Source organism: Oryctolagus cuniculus, chromosome 5, assembly GCF_051225735.1.
Source record: "Oryctolagus cuniculus isolate XC-2025 breed Fujian yellow rabbit chromosome 5, ASM5122573v1, whole genome shotgun sequence".
Taxonomy (NCBI): Eukaryota; Metazoa; Chordata; class Mammalia; order Lagomorpha; family Leporidae; genus Oryctolagus; species Oryctolagus cuniculus.
The window spans coordinates 120,140,966-120,161,371 of NC_142871.1; the positions used below are offsets into that span (position 1 = coordinate 120,140,966).

Consider the following 20,406-nt stretch of genomic DNA (forward strand, 5'->3'; position numbering starts at 1 on the left):
TAATATGCAGATGACAGAGGAAAGACAACTAGACCATGTTGAGAAGGAGACAAGTGAAATGAATTACTTGATGTGAAAGCTTGGTTTTATATTTATTTCACCTAACTGGAAGCTGAGCCATCACTATACCAAGAGCTCTAAGTATAAGTGAGAGTTTTAATACACTGTTAATAAGGAGAAAATTCAACTTGAGAATATAAGGAGCCACCAAGAAATTAGAGGTGGTAATAATTCTAGAAAGCCAGTAACAAGTTGGAAATGATGAGCACTCTGTTAGAAAAGCCACTGAGAAATCTGCCCACAAACAGGACTGTGACAAGACTATTGATATGCCTTCTATCGCTCGGTTTTCCACAGAGAAAAACAAAACCTTCTACACTTCTGAACTAGTCTTTTCTTATGTGGTAATGTATACATTCAAGCCATCAGCCTCTGCCTTAAGTTCAAAATCAAAAGATAGAAATTTGAAAGACAATGTGAAGTTATGTACATCAAGTATGAAATTAATATGCTCCCTTGAGGAAATTTTTAAGTGTTTTATTTATTTATTTATTTATTATTTTTTGACAGGCAGAGTGGACAGTGAGAGAGAGAGACAGAGAGAAAGGTCTTCCTTTGCTGTTGGTTCACCCTCCAATGGCAACCGTGGCCGGCGCGCTGCGGCCAGTGCACCGCGCTGATCCGATGACAGGAGCCAGGTACTTCTCCTGGTCTCCCATGGGGTGCAGGGCCCAAACACTTGGGCCATCCTCCACTGCCTTCCCGCGCCACAGCAGAGAGCTGGCCTGGAAGAGGGGCAACCGGGACAGAATCCGGCGCCCCGACCGGGACTAGAACCCGGTGTGCTGGCGCCGTAAGGCAGAGGATTAGCCTAGTGAGCCACGGCGCCGGCCTTAAGTATTTTCACATGTGACGTCAAGACTAAAAAACTCCAGGAACACCTTTGATGAAGTTCCTCAAACTGTTCCCTTACACAGATTGAGGTATTAGTAATTATTCTGTCTCTAGAACTTACACATGTTATCTAATTTTGTAATTTATCAACTACACAATTAAAAGGGAAAGCAAATAATTAAAAGGAAAAAAAAAAAAGATTTGTCAGCTTTCCTACTAATTTGCTGTGATTTTTTGTTGTGTAAATTGACAAATAATCTGGATAATGTTTCTAAATATTATTATTGTTATTATTATTATTAATAGGTTGGAGGGGAAACAGAGACAGAGAACAAGCTCCTTTCTGCTCGTGGACTCTACAGATGCCTGCAACAGTTAGGGCCGGGCCAGGCCCAGCCTGGGAGCCAGGAACTCAATCCATGTCTTCCATACAGTGGTAGGGACACAAGTACTTAAACATAATCTGCTCCCTGCTAGTATGTACATTAACAGGAAGCTGGAATTTGCAGCTGAACAGGATTCTGGACAAGGTAGTTCAACATGGTTGCAGACATTTTTTTTTTTTTTAAGATTTGTTTATATCAGAATCACAGAGAATGGGAGAGACAGAAAGAGTAGGAGGGAGAGAGAGCTTCCATTCACTGGTTCACTACTCAAATCGCAGCAACAGCCATTCCAGACCTCCCGCATTAGTGCAGGGACCCAAGCACTTGGGCCATCTTCCAAGTTACTTTCCAAGGCACATTAGCAGGAAGCTGGATTGGAAGTGGAGCAGCCAGGACTCGAACCAATGGCCATATGGGATGTCAGAGCTGCAGACGGCAGCATAACTGCAGCACCACAGCACTGGTCCTGGATGCAGACATATTAATGAACACACCAAACATCCGCCCTATGCTGGATAGTTTTAAATTAAACTAGTCAGTTTTTCAAAACTTAAGTTTTGTGTTTTATCTCCTTTGAACCAGCATACTCATAAATTTTTATGTTGCTGCATTTTCTTTTGTTTTTAGTTATCTGGGAGTCTTTTGTTATTTTTGTTGTTAATATTTATTTTATATATTTGAAAGGACGAATGACCAAGAGAAAGAGATCTTTCATCCACTGGTTCATTCCCCAAGTGGCCAAAATAGTCTGGGCAGGGTCAGACCAAAGCCAGGAGCCAGGGATATTATTTGGGTCTCCCATGTAGGCAGTGGGGGACCCAAGAACTTGGGCCATCATCCACTGTCTTCCTATGCACATTAGAGTAGGGAGCTCAGTCTGAAGCAGAGCACCAGAAACTTGAACTGGCACTCTGATATGGGATGCAAGTATCACAAGTGGCAGCTTAAACAGCTGTACCACAATGCCAACTCCTTCCATGAGTCTTCATTGACAGTTACCCTGATGAGAGTGCTGAATATGTTTGCTGTTATTTGGGAGCTCAATACCTATGTGAATCAGTTAAAAAATTACATTAAATGAGACTTTATCACCATCAAATTTCAGCACAGACTAGGAGCAAATAGGAATCCTGACATCATTTTCTCTAATCCAATCTATTTCAAGATTTGCTTCAGCTCTGTGTTTTTGTTAGTATACTAATACTAACTAATTTTGATAAGAACTTTATTGACTCAAGCAACATAATTAATGACTCACTTCTTCTCAGGTATAATGTCATAGTGTTGGATTTAGAGATCAAACATTTCAACTCCTGTGTTAAGAGATTGATGCCCAGGGGCCAATGATGTTATAGTAGGCTAAGCCTCTACCTGCTGAGTTGGCATCCCCTATGGGTGGGGCTGGCATCCCTTATGGGGGGCGGTTCATGTCCCAGTTGCTCTTCTTCCAATCCAGCTCTCTGCTAATGGCCTGGGAAAGCAGTGGAAAATGATCTAGGTACTTGGGCCCTTGCACACACATGGGAGATCCAGAAGTTCCTGGCTCCTGGCTTCAGATTCAGTTCCAGCAGTTGGGCTATTTAGGAAGTGAACCAGCTGTTAGAAGAGCTCTCTCTTTGTCTCTCTCTCTCTCTCTGTCTGTAACACTACCTCTCAAATAAGTATATAAAATCTTGAAAGACAGAGAGAGAGATTGTTGTTGATTAACCACAAGCTGAGCTTAATATAACATCCAATGTAATAGCTAAAAATCAGTAAGATATGGGTTATTTCATCCAAATAATCAATGTTAGCTTATAAAGGCTGCTAGAAAACAGTGGCCTAGAGAGAGAGTTACAGTGAGGAGATTGAGAGAAACTGTTTTGAGAAAGTACCCTGGCATTTTTTTAAAAGATTTATTTATTTATTGGAAAGCCAGAGTTACACAGAGAGAAGGAAAGGCAGAGAGAGAGGTCTTCCATCTGCTGGTTCACTCCCCAATTGGCCCCAATGGCCAGAGCTGCCCTGATTCAAAGCCAGGAGCCAGGAGCTTCTTCCAGGTCTCCCATGTGGGTGCAGGGGCCCAATGACTTGGGCCATCTTCTACTGTTTTCCAAGGCCATAGCAGAGAGCTGGATCAGAAGTGCAGCAGTCGGGTCTTGAACTGATGCCCATATGGGATGCTGGCACTGCAGGCGGCAGTTTAACCCAAAGTGCCAGCCCTACCCTGGCATTTTTAAGAACCAGATGATATCTCGACTTTTATTCTGTGAGGAACCTAAAGAGGTTTAACCAAAGGAAACAGATTACCTGAATTTTGTTTATAAAAAGAACCTCTCTGAATTGTTAATACATTAGGGGGTAATTGACAACAAAACTATGAAGAATAGTAGGATAAGATGAAGACAGAGTTAGCTCAATTGCCTGAGAGATTGTGGATTGTGGCTGTAAGACAGACATGAAGCATAAGAATGACTCCAGTATTTATTGTATGAGGAACTGGAAAGATGAAGTTGTACCATTGATCAATATAGGGAGCATTTCAGGTGGAGCAATCTCGCATTGAAAGATTAGTTGAAATTTGGATGTGTAAAGTTTGAAATTTCTAATATAGTCCTTAGTGAGTATTCAAAGAGAAAAGATCAGAGTGGATATAATGATTGTTATGGTTGGAAAAAGGGGTTGGCATCTCTTGTACAGTTGGAGGGACTAGCCCTTCTTTAGAGCAAGAAGGTGGTCTCTTCACTGTTAAGAAAGAGATGCAGGCTGGCGCTGCGGCTCACTAGGCTAATCCTCTAACTGCGGCGCCGGCACCCGGGTTCTAGTCCCGGTTGGGGTGCAGGATTCTGTCCCAGTTGCTCTTCCAGTCCAGCTCTCTGCTGTGGCCCGGGAAGGCAGTGGAGGATGGCCCAAGTGCTTGGGCCCTGCACCCACATGGGAGACCAGGAGGAAGCACCTGGCTTCTGGCTTGGGATGGGTGCAGTGTGCCAGCCATAGCGGCCATTTGAGGGGGGGAGGGTGAACCAATGGAAGGAAGACCTTTCTCTCTGTCTCTCTCTCTCACTGCCTAACTCTGCCTGTCAAAAAGAGAGAGAGAGAGAGAGAGAGAAATAGAGTATAAAATGTTGATATTGACAAGTGGGTTAATTTGGTGGTAAAAGTCTGTAGAAAGTCTCTTCAGTTGGAGTTGGATCATTGAAGGGGGTAGGGTACTTGTTAAGAGTGTAGGTGAGGAAGGAGACTTTGGTGAGGAGAGAAGATGATTTTTAACAGTCTTCAAGGAGAGCAGAAGAGTGAGTAGAATACAGTCGTTCTTTGTCACTGTACTGGTTCCTGTATCTTCATCCCCTCTTTGTTGGAGATTTTTTGTTTTATACATTGGCCCATATGACTCTGCCATTTTTGAGTTAAAAATCACTTTAAATGTCAGTGATTTATAAGGTTCCTCTTAGTGAACACAAATATTTGTGAGTCTCTTTCATATTCACAAAATAGACTCCATTATCTTTTGTTTTTATTTCCTTCAAGCTACCTTCCAATTTCTTATTATACTTTTCTAAACTCCTTACAAAATAACTTAGACTTTTATTTTCCACTTTTTATCAAATCATAAGTTATTTACCCACTATATTCATCCATATTAATCAGTTGAAAATCTTGTTAGTGATATGTTCCCCCCCCCCAAAAAAAAAAACCCAAAGGCCTATTTTATTTACCTTGTTGAATTTCTGCTGAACACGTATTATAGTCAAACCATATTTGGCAATTATTATTTGAATTTTCTGATTTTGATAGTCTCCTAAATTCCATTGTCCTCCTTTGTTTTGTCTCTGAATCTCTTTTACTTTTGCTTTTACATACTTTCCCTGGGCTATCTTGTTAACTCTAGGAACTTCTGCAATAAAAGACATATTCTCCATAATGCTCCCAAACCACATTATTATTTATAACTACCTATGGGACTTACACTGATAACCTACAAATCACTTGATATCAATTCTACTTTACCTCCCTTATTCTCTAACCTCCTCCCCCACATCTCAATTCTTAAACTTTCCAAATGTGGATGCTTCTTATTCAGAATCATCTTCTAGAATTCACTCTCTCATTTTAATTTTCAAGTCTATTAATTATCTTTTTATTCATTTCTTAGACTGTTGTAATTACCATCTGCATATATTTCCTGATACAAAGTGCTCTGTTCGCTCTCCTTGAAAGAGAAAAATAGTACTTGAAATCTCATTTCATCAATGCATTCATGATAACATTCAGCTCCTCAGTTTTTTAGAGACTTTGTCACCTGCTCCCATTTTGACTTACCTGCGTTTTCTGAACTACATGTCCAAATTATTTCTATCACAATAAAAAGTCACACCATTCTACATAGATAATGATTTCCTTGAAAATGTCATGCCTATGTTTTGTATATTCCTTTTTGCTTGCAAAGCTTCACCAGCAACTCTTTAACAATAAGCTATTGGCTTTTCATGATACAACCAAAAGTCACCTGGGTGAAGCAATTTTGTATCCTACTACTTCTATGCCTTCTGAAACTTGGTGTCCTCATGAATTAAATGGGAAAATTAAACCTTTTTCACAAGATTGCTAGATAATGTAAATTGCTTATTAATGGATCTGAAACCAACTGAACACTTAATAACACTACTTGAAGTAGTTGTAATAGCAGTATTTGATATGGTAATGATAGTAAGGGAAACTTTTCTAAAAATGCCTCCTTATTTTGTGTTGTGAGTACTTTTTAATATCTCAGACTTGCTTTTACATGTGATACTGCGTTATTTTCAATACGAATGTCATCATTTCCCAATAAACACATTATTTTGAGGGCAATGAAGAACTTAAATATCATTCATTTTTTTCCCTACCTACCTCAGTACACAGCATACATAGTTACTTACCAAATTTGTGCTGTGTGAATAAGGCAGGGCATTCATTTCAGTAGTGAACCAGGAGAATGTCAGTATGTTAAGAAAGGATTATTTTAATTGGCCACAAATCTACAAATCATTCATACTAACAACACACTTCATGATTTATGACCTAAAATATTTCTGCATCTAATACCTCATTTATTTGTCACACAACCCCCTGAAATGGGAGATTATTGTTAAACACATTTCACAGTTGAAGAAACTAACATAAGGCTTAAATCACTTTCTCAGTTGACATAAGAAATAACTGATGGAAAGCTTAGAGTAAAACAGAAATAATATTTCAATATTCAACATGAATAGGATTCCTTTGATAATAGTCATTCCACTTTTTTCAGTCATTTGACACATTTATTTTTACTGAGATCAATCTAAAAATTTTTTTTTTTTACAGGCAGAGTCGACAGTGCGAGAGAGAGAGACAGAGAGAAAGGTCTTCCTTTTTCTGTTGGTTCACCCCTCAATGGCCGCTGCGGCCAGTGCACCACGCTGATCTGAAGCTAGGAGCCAGGTTTTCTCCTGGTCTCCCATGCGGGTGCAGGGCCCAAGGACTTGGGCCATCCTCTGCTGCGCTCCCGGGCCACAGCAGAGAGCTGGACTGGAACACATTTTATTAAGTATGTTGCTTCAAGAATCTTTATATGTGTTGAAATAAATCAGTGATTAAGGCAAATAGTTGGCCTGGCATACTGGAGTTTTAAGATTAGAAAATTGTGTTTACACTAAAAACTAAACACACACACACACACACACACGTGCATGCATGTACATAAGTATATGAAGGAGGACATAAACATTGATTGGGTAACAATACTTCACCTTGGGTTATGTTTTTGTGTGAATCCAAAAGAAAAGGAATAAGAATCAACCAGATTTTGAACATTAATTTTTTAACACTATAAGGGCAATTTATATATTTTACATAATTATGTCTTTTGAAATTTCACTAAAACATCAGCTTAGGGGCTGGCACTAAGTTTCCCCCTGCAGTGGTGGCATCCCATATGGACACTGGCTCCACCAGTTTGTATCTTGGCTGTTCCTCTTCCAACCCAATCTTTGTTCCTCTTCCAATCTTTGCTACGGCCTAGGAAAGCAGTAGAAGATGTCACAAGTGCTTCGGCCCCTGCATTCATGTGGGAGACCTGGAAGAAGCTCCTGGCTCCTGGCTTCAGATTGGCCCAGCTCCTGCTGTTGCAGTCGTTTGGGGAGTTAACCAGCAGATAAAGACCTTTGTCTCTGTCTCTCCTCTCTGTCTGTAACTTGACCGCTCAAGTAAATAAATAAAATCTTAAAAACAAAAAAGTCAACTTAATGAGGAAACTGAAATTTAACAAGCTTAATTATCTAATATAGTACAAATAATGAATAGAATATCCACCATTGAAATTCACTACTGATTTGTAATGATCCTACCCTTTTGAACTCCCAGCTGAACCACTGCCTTGCTCCTAACTTCCTTATCAAATTCTATACAGCAGGGGAAGACATCCTCCAAAACCTACCCTCCCCCCTACTTAAAAATCTGCTTGTGTTTGTCAAGGGAGTGTTATGAACTGGGTTGTAGAAGTCACCTGAAAAAAAAAAAAAAAGATTTGTTAGGAGGGTTGGACATACATGTCAGACTTTTCCCCAAGACAATAAAGACCTTTGAATAAAGCTTGGGAAAACTCACATTGAATCAACTATATGGATGCCATGAAGCTTTAAAAAAACTATAGTAGTATAACACTCTTAACCATTGGTTTGACAATGGTATAAAACAAAGATGGACAAAACCATATTTGCAGCAATACCAGAATTTCCTTCTTTTATTTTTAATTGATTTTTTAAAATTTTATCTATGTGTAATGAATGACTTATGATAGATTACTATCACAGTGTATATCCACCATGTTTAAAGAGCTCTTCTCTTGCTGAGATGTTGGGAACTTTTCTGAAATACATTCCCCTTATCAAGGCCCCAAGCACAATTTCTGTTTTCATGAAAATTAGCAGTCATGGATGTCATTTTTTGGTGAAGCAAAAAATGGGCAGAAATATACATGAATGAAGGAGTTGCTATGCTATGTGTCCTTTCTCCACTCACTTTTGTTTTTATGTAGTATCCATCAATTAGTATCAATCATTTCACATAAATAATCAGGCACTCATAGATGACATTTGTATAGTACTGTACAATTTAAAAATTGTTTTCATACACATTTTATAATCAATTTTAATAATGCTGAGGTGTTAGCCATATTTTACATAAACTATGATTCTGTAATGAATCATAATTTTTGAATAAGAATGTAATTTTGTGGTGTCAAACAATAAAACGCTAGAATAACACAATTTTTCTCAGCACTTACTATAGTTTCATGAACCAATGTAGAGATGTGATTTTGGAATCTCAGACCATCTTCATTTTAATTGCCTTTGATGACAAAAAACTCGAAGACTCCAGCACTGTAGCAGAGTGGGGAAAGCTGCTGCCTGTGGTGCTGGCATCCCATAAGGGTGCCGATTCGAGTCTGGTGGCCTGGAAAGGCAGTAGAACATGGCCCAAGTGCTTAGGCCCCCCCTGTACCCATGTGGGAGACACAGAAGAAACTCCTGACTCAGAAGAAGCTCCTGCTTCCTGGCTTCAGACAAGCCCAGCTCCAACCGTTGCCTGCATTTTGGGGAGTGAACTAGCATATGGAAGACCTCTCTCTGTCTCTGTGTCTCTCTATAACTATTCCTTTCAAGTAAATAAATAAATCTTTTTAAAAAAACTAGAAAACTAATAATGGGCTTCTCTTTTAACTAGATTTGTAACATACAGCAAAAGTATTTTTCTGTGTATATCTAAAGTACTTTAGTTTTCTCAATAAATGACTCTACCAGTAAAAATTTGCATGACCACTATGTTCCAGTAATTGGAACATACTAAGACAATTAGAAAAAATCATAGCTGTCAAATATTGATTAAATTTTGACTACAAGAACATAAGTACAACAACAAATGATCAAAATTGTGTATCACTGAGTACTAAATTATGTTATATTGTTCATCCATGAAGTATTACTGAAGACTGATGAAAGAGACCTATCCTAGTAGAGTGAAAGAGTGTCTTAATTAGGAGTAAGATCTAGAATTGAGAACAAAGAATTGAATGAGGAATACTTTGAAAAGTAGTGAGATTAAGCTTAAAATGTGAGAAAATATGAAAATTAAAATTGCCGGTTTTTACAAAACCATAAACATTATCTTAATGAAAGATTTGAAAGTCTGATCTTTATAAACTGAGAAAAAAAAGAACATGTCAAGAACCCCCAGAAGCTACCTGAAGTTTATCAATGTGTGCTTCAAGACAAGATCAAACACATTTTGTGCATGTAAAATGTATTATAGCTTCATGACTGTCTTAACCAACAAATTGTGCTGCAGTATAACTGGACGTTCGATATTCTCCATCTGGCACACTCATTATCTCATGACTAGAACAGATTTTGTCTCTCCTTTGTAAAATGACTTCCAATGGAGAATGTACTGATAACTTTAAATGTCTTTCCTGTTTGCAGCCAGAAGTAACTTTTCACCAAAATATAGATTTGAGAGATGCCAAAAAGTGAAAGGAATATGTAAAACATTTTGTGATGATGTTGAGTATGATTATGGATACTGCATTAAATGGAGAAACCAGTGCTGCATATAAACTCTGGAATACAGAAGTAATATCGACCATCAGATCTGAAACAGATGCATCTTATTTACTCAAAAGTACGTAAAAAGAAAAGATTTGTAAGCTTTAATGGAAAATGACTGTTAAATCATAAACGTATCTATATATATGTGTGTGTGTGTATAATTATAGCTTTTTAAGCTTTTCATGGAATAGAAATTTCTACACAAATAATTATCACTGAACATCTGGTCCTTATCCACAGTGCTGAATCAGAATAGCAAGGACAAGGTTTGAGGATAAAGGAAAGAGCAAGTTGAACCTATCAATGGATGATGAGGTAACAGGCTGATTTCTCAAGGAACTACCATTCTCCCAAGCTAGGGAAGTTCAGGTTTATAAGGAGTTTGGGAAGTTAAACTGTACTTGAGAGGACATGATTAATAGTACAACAGGAATTACAGATAAGGTCTCAAGAGTAAACAACCAAACACTGAAATTGGTTACAGTTCCAATGACAAGATTTTTGTTTTAGAAACCTCAAATGTCCATGCAATTTTTTGAGAAACATGATGAAGGAGAATTGATGGACTGATTTTAACACAAATGGAACATAACAGCGTGTTCTATATGGATGAGTAGCTGCAAAACTGTATTTGGCTGGAATTGGAAGGAGGCAAAGCATTGTGTTAAGAAATTCTTGTGTTGAGGCCAGTGTTGTGGCTTCTTGGGTTAAGTCATCACTGTGACATCAGCATATGGTATTGGAGTGCCAGTTCAAGTCCCAACTGTTCTGCTTCCAGTCCAGCTGCCTGCTAGTGTGCCTGGGAAGATAGCCCAAGTACTTCAATCTCTGTCACCCATGGGAAACCTTGAGGGAGTTTCTAGCTCCTGATTTTCGACTGGCCAAACCCCAGTTATTGTGGCCATTTGGGGGAATGAACAAGCAGATGGAAGATATTCTCTCTCTCTCTCTCCTCTCTCTCTTTCCCTCTCTCTCTCTCTCTCATTGTGTCTTTCAAGTAAATAGATAAATCATTTTGTAAATGAGGCCCATCATAAAGTCTATGATTAGTAAGGTTTACTGTACCTTTAGTCACCTCTACCTCATTACACTCTGTTACATAATGGTAATGTTTCTGTTCTGTGTGTATCTCTCTTTCCCCCTCCTTCTTCCCCTCCCTCTCCCTCTCCTTCTCCTTCTCTCTTTTTCTCTGTATCCAATGAAGATAAAACTCAAAATATTTAGAAGTGCCAAAACAAAATATCCTACTAACATTTTTCTTTAACACTGATACATGCTTTGGTCACACAGTGCTTTTGCAGTGTTACATTGAATGTGCTGTCCTGATCAGGTTCTCAAAACTGATAATGGTCAACTGGAAGAATATGAATCAGACTGTCTTAATGCTATCCTCAGCTTTGATTAAATTTTAGATGAGTTTCTTTCTGACCATGCGGTCCTTAAGCTCCATTGTCTTATTTACTTATGTTAGAAAAATTGCAATTGTAAATCATTTTTTCTGCCTATTTAATATGTAAATAAATCTTCTCTCAGCCTCTTGTCAGCTGCTATTACCCAATACATGTCTTTATCAAGGACATGGGACTATTACTATGAAATTTACACATCAAAAATATAACATTACTATCTCCCAGTCTCCACAGGTGGCTAAGAACCTAGTTTTAGTTGGTACCAGTTGTCAAATAGATGACCTATTCAGAGAAAAGCATTGGAAAACTCGGGAATAACTATGTATTCAATGTAGTGCATTGGTAAACTTTCTCACTCCAATGTCCTCCAAAAGTTTTTTACTGACTCAATGCACCCCTCAACACTTCCAATTTTTAATTCATTGGATTTGAATTCCATCAGTCTCTAATGCAATAATCATAAAATCTTCCACTCTAACTTAGTCTACTACACTTTTACTTTGGCAAATAAAAGGACAAAATTTGGGATGGTAGACCTGATGTGTTTAAGAACTATTCTCCTCAGTATGGTTTTGAAATGAATCAGAACAAATATTGCTGGAAATCCACTTTATGCTAAGAATGCTGAAAATATAAACTACATGTAGGAGTGCTGTGAGAAGGAAGTGAAAATTAAGATCAATTTTATTGGAATGGTCAGGGAAGACTTCAGGAAGGAGAAGCCATTTCAGGGTAGGAACTACCCTGTAAGCGTGGTTTTTTTTAGCTGTCCTTCGAACGTGATGGAGCCCAATCAGGTGTAGATCCTCAGTATATTTTTAGTGACTGAGTGGATGCATCCATAAATAGTGTGGATCTAAAGAATCACCTTGCAGAAAACTCAGACTTAAAGGCATAACATGGAAAAGAGGAAGACTGGGAGATTTCAAAGACTTTTAATGGAATCAGGTTAGAACTATAAAACACATTTTTAAGGAGGAATGGTGACATTTAATACTAAGTAATGTAGAGTGTCATGGAAGATGTGGTGTTTTAGATAAAGTGATCATAATTTAGTTTATTCTCAGTGAGATGATTCTATGTTGTATTGATTATATGGTCTCCTAGAACTAAGTGGTTGGGTAGATTAAGGTATTTCATGAAATTTAAGCTGTACAGCAATATGTGATATTTGTCTTTTTCACCAGTATTGTCATATGCTCTCTCTCTTCAGTTATTGGATAAGAAAGTATATATGTACAAAATAAGACTATTTTTGTTGTTCCCAAAATATACCTGAATTTGAATCTGTGAATTCATTAAGAGGTTCCACTCCTCCCTGTTTGAAATATTGACAACATGTTAAAAAAAAAAAAAAAGAAACAAACTTCTGAGTTTCATGAGGTTAAATTGGAAAATCCAAATATAGGTAGCAAATAAAAGAAATATTTATTATTTTGTTATGACAGGTCTAAAATATTTAGGTTTGGGTCCAGCATTGTGGTGCAGTGAGCTAAGCTGCTGCCTGGAACACCAGTATCCTGTATAGGTGCTCTCTTGAATTCTGGCTTTTCCACTTCCAGTCCAACGTCCTGCTAAGGTGCCTAGGAAGGCAGCAGAGAATGACCCAAATTCTTACTTCTCTGCCACCCATGTGGATGATCTGGATGGGTCTCTGGGCTCCTGGTTTTGGCCTGGACTGGCTCCAGCTGTTGTAGCAATATGAGGAGTGAACCAGTCCACTTCACCTCAATATTTAGATTACTCATGATGATACACATAAAAATTCCCTTTTTTTTAAAGATCAATTTACTATGTATTTATTTGAAAGATAGAGCAACAGACAAGAAATAGGAGAGAGGGAAAGACAGGGAGATAACTTCCCTCTGCTGATTCACTCCTCCAGTGGCCACAACAATCAGGTCTGGGTCAGGCCAAAGCCAGGAGCCAAGAACACCATCTACAATTCCCACATGAGTGGCAAAAGCCCAAGCTCTTAGTCCACTCTCCAGTGCTTTCCCAGGCACATTAGCAGGAAGCTGGATTGGAAGTGGAGCACCTGAGATTGTAACCAGCACTGATATGAAATTCCAGTGTTGCAATCAGTGACTAACCCAATGTGCAGCAGTGCCAGCCCTTCCCTACTATCTTTTTATTGTTTGTAGAATCCATAATGATAAAATTTCAGATATTATTTATATTGGAAACTGAGGATGTTTTTCCTCTTTTGTACCTGAGTCTTCTCAGTAAAAGGTTTACCAAATTTGTTATTGTTTTATTGATTGTTCTTGGATTAAAAAACATTGTTTCATTAGATAAATCACTGTTATGATGTTAATTCTTCTGTTTTATTTGCTTTTAATTTACAATGCTTTTTCTAGTTTACTAAGATGGAAGCCAGCATCACGCAATACTATATAACATTTCTTCTTTTCTGGTCCAGGCTTCCAGCCTTGTAAAATTCTCTCAAAGTTCAGTGTAGTTACATTACATCTATTTTTTTTGTTTTGTTTTTTAAATTTAATTTTTTTAACTTTTATTTAATGAATATAAATTTCCAAAGCACGATTTATGGATTAAATGGCTTCCCCCACATACCGTCCCTCCCACCCACTACCCTCCCCTTTCCCACTCCCTCTCCCCTTCCATTCACATCAAGATTCATTTTCGATTATCTTAATATACAGAAGATCAGCTTAGTATACATTAAGTAAGGATTTCAACAGTTTGCTCCCACACAGAAACATAAAGTGAAAAATAATAGATGATTTTTTTAAATGATGATGAAATCAGATCAGACCTGTTGTCATGTTTAATCCCAGTGAGAGTCAAGTTGGGAGTTGATAATTTCTTTTTTTTTTTTTTACAGAGGATCAGTTTAGTATACATTAAGTAAAGATTTCAACAGTTTGCACCCCCATAGAAACACAAAGTGACCTCAATAGACATTTTTCAAAAGAGGAAATCCAAATGGCCAACAGACACATGAAAAAATGTTCAAGGTCATTAGCAATCAGGGAAATGCAAATCAAAACTACAATGAGGTTTCACCTCACCCCGGTTAGAATGGCTCACATGCAGAAATCTACCAACAACAGATGCTGGCGAGGATGTGGGGAAAAAGGGACACTAACCCACTGTTGGTGGGAATGCAAACTGGTCAAGCCACTATGGAAGTCAGTCTGGAGATCCCTCAGAAACCTGAAGATAACCCTACCATTCGACCCAGCCATCCCACTCCTTGGAATTTACCCAAAGGAATTTAAATTGGCAAACAAAAAAGCGGTCTGCAGCCTAATGTTTATTGCAGCTCAATTCACAATAGCTAAGACCTGGAACCAACCTAAATGCCCATCAACGGTAGACTGGATAAAGAAATTATGGGATATGTACTCTTTAGAATACTGTACAGCAGTAAGAAACAACGAAATCCAGTCATTTGCAACAAAATGGAGGAATCTGGAACACATCATGCTGAGTGAAATAAGCCAGTCCCAAAGAGACAAATACCATATGTTCTCCCTGATCGGTGACAACTGACTGAACACCAAAAAGGAAACCTCCTGAAGTGAAATGGACACTATGGGAAACGGTGACTTGATCAGCATAGCCCTGACTGTTAATGAACAACTTAATACATTATCCCTCTTAGTAGTTTTTTTGTCTGTTCTACTTAATATGACTGGTTTAATTCTGTAATTAATACACAGTTATTCTTAAGTGTTAAAAATTAACTGAAATGTGATCCCTGTTAAACATAAGAGTGGGAATAAGAGAGGGAAGAGATGTATAATTTGGGACATGCTCAAGCTGACTTGCCCCAAATGGTAGAGTTAAAAACATACCAGGGGATTCCAATTCAATCCCATCAAGGTGGCATGTACCAATGCCATCTCACTATTCCAAGTGATCAATTTCAGTTCACAATTGATCATAATGAAAGGACTAAGAGTTTAAGGGAGCACATAAACAAGTCTAGTACCTGCTAATACTAACCGATGGAATAAATAAAGGGGAGAGTGATCCAACATGGGAAGTGAGATACTCAGCAGACTCATAGAATGGTGGATGTCCTAAATAGCACTCTGGCCTCAGAATCAGCCCTAAAGGCATTCGGATCTGGCTGAAAAGCCCATGAGAGTATTTCAGGCATGGAAAGCCAAGACTCTCTGGCAAAAGATCTCTGCGAGTAAGATCCCAGTGGAAAGAACAGGTCTTCAAAGAAGGAGGTACCTTTCTCTGAAGGGAGGAGAGAACCTCCACTTTGACTATGAGCTTGTCTAAACAAGATAAGAATTGGAGAACTCAGAGGGCTTCCATAGCCTTGGAAACTCATGACTGGAGCATAGGGAGATTACTGATGCCATAGACAGGAGTGTCAATTGGTAAAGTCAACAACAGGAGTCACTGTGCACTTACTCCTCATGTAGGATCTCTGTCCTTAATGTGCTGTGTATTGAGATTTAATGCTATAATGAGTACTCAAACAATATATTTCACTTTGTGTTTCATTACATCTATTTTAATAAGTTCTGTTACATTTTACTTCAGTATAGCTTATAACTACTATAGATACATTTTTTACATGAGCTTTAAGAAGTAAGTTGTTATTTAAAGTGATTTAAGTAGTAGGAAAAAAGGCTTTTTGTGGAAAATAAGATTTCTGCCAATGCACTACTATTGAAGATATTTACTTCCTAGAACACAGAGTGTGACTGCAGGGACTGATTAAGGATATTTTATGACCTACTAACTAGAAGAGTTCCCATGTCTTGTCTCTCCTTTCACTTGAGCACTGCATCTGGTGCCTGGATAGGTAACTTTGGCACAATGTGCAAGGGATGGCTCACCAGGCTGGGCAAGGGTTACAGAAGCATCGCTCATCTTTTAGAGATCCAGGTATCACGAAGATGGGGAAGTCCATGTCACTGGCACAATGGAAACACAAGGCTGAACTGCTTTATCTCCTTCAGAAAGAGGGACACTCTTTATCAGAAAAGGTAATTGGATTCTTGCTGCAAAAGAATTAATAGTTGCTGCCATTGGTACCTGATGGAGGCACTTTAAAGAAAATCCATTACAAGTTACATAAGGAGCCTCGAGTTCCTATTCTGGTTTTGCATGTGTGGTATCTCTATTGGAATGCTATTAGCAAGGTTAAGAGCCCCTTGGTGTCCCTCCCTGGCCAGGAGGGTTGGTCAATGGGCTGGGCCCCACCACCTCACAAAGAGACCTCTGCACTTTCTGTGCCTACTGTTGTGGCGATGGCATCTGAGTCCCCTTCAGTTGTGTCTGCAGTACAAGGTATGCTTCAGAAAGCCAAGCAGCATGGAGAATTACCAATGTTAACCGTCCTGTTGTTCGATCTCAAAATGCATCTCCCTGGCATGAACATCTTCCTATAACGTTTATAAAGAGTTAAAAAAGAGCTTAACAGAGTACAGAGATCTTATCCAGTGGGTATATTGGAGGGAATTGGAGGAGGATATGAGATGGTGCCATGGGACTGGAAAACTCTAGCTAAAATGTTGGTTACCCTAGCCCAGTACTCTGGGCTCAAGAATATAAAAATTTGGCTTCTGTACACGTCATAAATAACTTAAATCACAATGTCCCCATCAATTTGGAGCAGTTACTAGGAGAAGGAGTCTGTTCAGATCTTGGTCAACAAGTTACTTATCCTCAAAGAGAGGTCTCCGTGCAAATTTCCAACATAGCATTAAAAGCTTGGAAAAAGATTCCTGATGTTAAAGACCCTTCCACCTCCTTTTCTATAGTCCATCAGGGGCCTACTGAGGGTATATGTACTTTTGGATAGGCTAGAAAAACTATTAGATGTCAGGTAGATAATCAGGAGGTAGCAAAAATATTACTAAAACAAATGGATTATGAAAATGCAATTCAAGATTGTACAAAAGTTTTTTATTATTATTTTTTATTTATTATTTATTTTTTAATTTATTTTTTGACAGGCAGAGTTAGACAGCAAGAGAGAGAAAGACAGAGAGAAAGGTCTTCCTTTTTCAGTTGGTTCACCCACCAAGTGGCCGCTATGGCTGGTACGTTGTGGCTGGCGCACTGCACCGATCTGAAGCCAGGAGCTAGGTGCTTCCTCCTGGTCTCCTGTGCAGGTGCAGGGCCCATGGACCTAGGCCATCCTCCGCTGCCTTCCCAGGCCACAGCAGAAAGCTGGACTGGAAGAGGAGCAACGGGACAGAATCCGGTGCCCCAACCAGGACTAGAACCCAGGGTGCTGGCACCCCAGTCGGAGGATTAGCCTAGCAAGCCACGGCGCCGGCCATGTACAAACGTTTTTAAAAGCTGTAGTCTCCAAACCTGAAACTACCATGGCAGAAATGATGAAATTATGTCAAACAGTAGGAACTGAAACTTACAAAAATAATGTATTGGCTGCTGCACTTAAACCTCCAGATAAAAAATGCTTTGGCCATGGGAAGCAAGGTCATTTCAAAAGAAACTGTCGGTCACTGCCAAAATCAATTACTTGACCTTCAAAAAAGTGTCCAAAATACCAAAAAGCATATCACTGGGCTAATCATCGCTGTTCTGTTCTTTCAGGAAACTTGAAGTCAGTCCAGCCCTCTCCCAGGTCAGACAGAGGGTGTTGACTGCCCAACAACACAATCCCCTCCCACAACCTTCCAACAGTCCTTTCATGCTACTGCCCACAGTGTCTGGATAGATTTGTATATCAAGAGCCAATCTCCCTCGAAATTCCTGGCACTGTCTACAAAGCTCCCACACAATTAACAGGTCCCTTACCTAAAAGGACATTTTTGTCCTTCCCAAAGTAATAGAAGCTGATTATACAGGAATTGTTTATGTTCAATTGTGGTCAATCTTACCCCAGAAACTTTCCTCTCAAACTTCTGTTGCTCAGCTACTTGTTCTGCCATATATTTCTACTTCTAATAGTGATGCTTCTCAGAGAAACTAGGACTTTCAATTTGCATTGTTGGCTGCCTGGTTAGCTCAGTTGGTAGCGCATGAGACTCAGGGTCTCAGGGTCATGGGTACGAGTCCCATATTTACATAAACAAAGGAAAAATACTCTGGGACAAATTAATCAAATAGTGTCTATTCTTTTATTTACACTTAACCATTTATCTTACATTTCAGGAAGTTTTGGAGCAGAATGCTCCATGTCCGTTATCCAACATGGAAAGGACCAAAACCACTACTACCGTGGGGGCAAGGGTATGCCTCTGTCCTCTCTCCCACAGGACCTGTGTGGATTACTGCTCATTGTGTTCGCCCTGTATGTAATCATGAGTTGATTTCGAGGCCTTCAAGACCCGATCCCTCAGGTCCACCATGGGTTTGAGAAAAGAGAGATGACATCTTGCCATCGGAGACCTCCTCGCCCTGACCGACAGCCAGTTACCTGGGGAGACCTCAAGTCCCTGGTTGCTTCAGTTCAGTGATTGCTCCAAAAAATCACCAAAAAGAAATCCCTGAGACTCTTTTGATAGCCATAATCAACTCAGTTGACAAGAAACTCATTGCTGGTATCATGTTGTCTTATGTTGCTTTTTCCCATTCTTTTTCAATAACATCAGTGAAAACAGCTCTTTGAGGAGCCTAGATTACTTGCAGCAGCAATCCTAGAACTTGAATAGGAAATGAACTGGCAATCACTTTGTATAGTCAATGAAAAAAGTAGAAATAGAAAATATTTTCATCAGATACAAGGCAAGCATGGAAACTGGTTGAAACACTTATTTTTCTTTGGTTGCCTTGCCCTGGCTGCACTGATCCTGATATGCTGCTTCTTTCAGTGCGTTCCATCATTGATCAATACTTGCAAAGATTGTAATCCCTGCTTCAAATAATAATATTACTGACATTTATAAATTTTAAAAATGGGGGGGATGCAAAATATAGAGAACAAGAATTCTGCCAAGCACTCTCAGTGGAGAGCGCATCTCTCCTGAGCGCAGAGTGTGTGGCAGCAGAATGCAAAAGGCAAAGTTTCTGCCAAAATCGTATTGCTAATAAACATTTGTAAAACAAGTAAGGGGGGAATGTGGAGAATAAGATTTCTGCCAATGCACTCCTAGTGAAGATATTTTCCTCCTAGAACACAGAGTGTGACTGCAGGGACTGATTAAGGTTAGTTTATGACCTACTAACAAAAAGAGCATTGAGCCCTTGGGGGAATGTTGTATTTACAAGGACATGCAGCTGATTTCCCAGGCATGCTTATCTAATATGTCTTGCTAAACATGTTTTCAAGAAGCCTAAGAGTTATGTGAACACACACATGTGCTGTACAATAGGCTGTTGTTTGCTTAGACCAGTGTACATACAGCTAATCACCTCCTAGAATTAGCCTAAGGAAGACATTCATGCATTGCAAAGAACTTCTGAGTCTGACCAGCAAGAATATAAATGTTCCAACATTTATTTTCTCCTACTGCTACCCTCTGGTAGCTCTGGGTCAAGGTGAAAGCCAAATGGAGAAAGTTAATTAACTAGAAAGAGAAAGACTTACGCTTTAAATATTTTCCTGGGATTATGAATCATATCACACATATTGAAATTACATGGGATCAACTGCATAGATGTGGATTTTTTTAAAGATTTATTTTATTTATTTGAAAGACAGAGTTACAGAGAGAGGTAGAGACAGAGAGAGGTCTTCCATCCACTGGTTCACTCCCCAGATGGCCGCAATGGCCGGAGCTGCGCCAATCCAAAGCCAGAAGCCAGGAGACTCCTCCAGGTCCCCCACGTGAGTTCAGGGGCCCAATAACTTGGGCCATCTTCCACTACTTTCCCAGGCCATAGCAGAGAACTGGATCAGAAGAGGAGCAGCCAGGACTAGAACCGGTTCCCATATGGGATACCGGTACTTCAGGTCAGGGCACTAACCTACTGTGCTACAGCATCAGTCCCATAGATGTGGATTTTAAATGTGATTCAAATTGCATAGAATCAACTGTAAATGTGGATTTTAAGGATGAAATATGTAACATGATTTTCTCTATGATTGAGCATTAGGAAGCTGTGTAGCATGTAACAGTGCATGTCTCACACTAGCTTCAACTCGCAGAAGCCTTCCGATTCTCATGCTCTTATTTTGAATACTATTTTTCTAAGGACTATCTA

At 39.2% G+C, this 20,406-nt stretch overlaps 1 protein-coding gene across 1 annotated transcript; it reads left to right on the plus strand.

Moving 5' to 3' along the window:
- The first annotated feature begins 1,372 nt into the window (after nt 1-1,372).
- On the plus strand, nt 1,373-9,953 carry LOC108177339 (beta-defensin 110). Its single transcript, XM_051854637.3, has 2 exons — nt 1,373-1,424; nt 9,761-9,953. The coding sequence occupies exons 1-2, from the start codon at nt 1,373-1,375 to the stop codon at nt 9,892-9,894; spliced, it is 186 nt and encodes a 61-aa protein (XP_051710597.2). The 3' UTR covers nt 9,895-9,953.
- Nucleotides 9,954-20,406: the final 10,453 nt, after the last annotated feature.

Excerpts from the sequence above, each read along its gene's own strand:
- LOC108177339 (XM_051854637.3), top strand. The coding sequence starts at position 1,373 with ATGTACATTAACAGGAAGCTGGAATTTGCAGCTGAACAGGATTCTGGA. Across the intron at positions 1,425-9,760 it reads TGAACAGGATTCTGGACAAG|CCAGAAGTAACTTTTCACCA; the intron begins GTAGTTCAACAT and ends TCCTGTTTGCAG.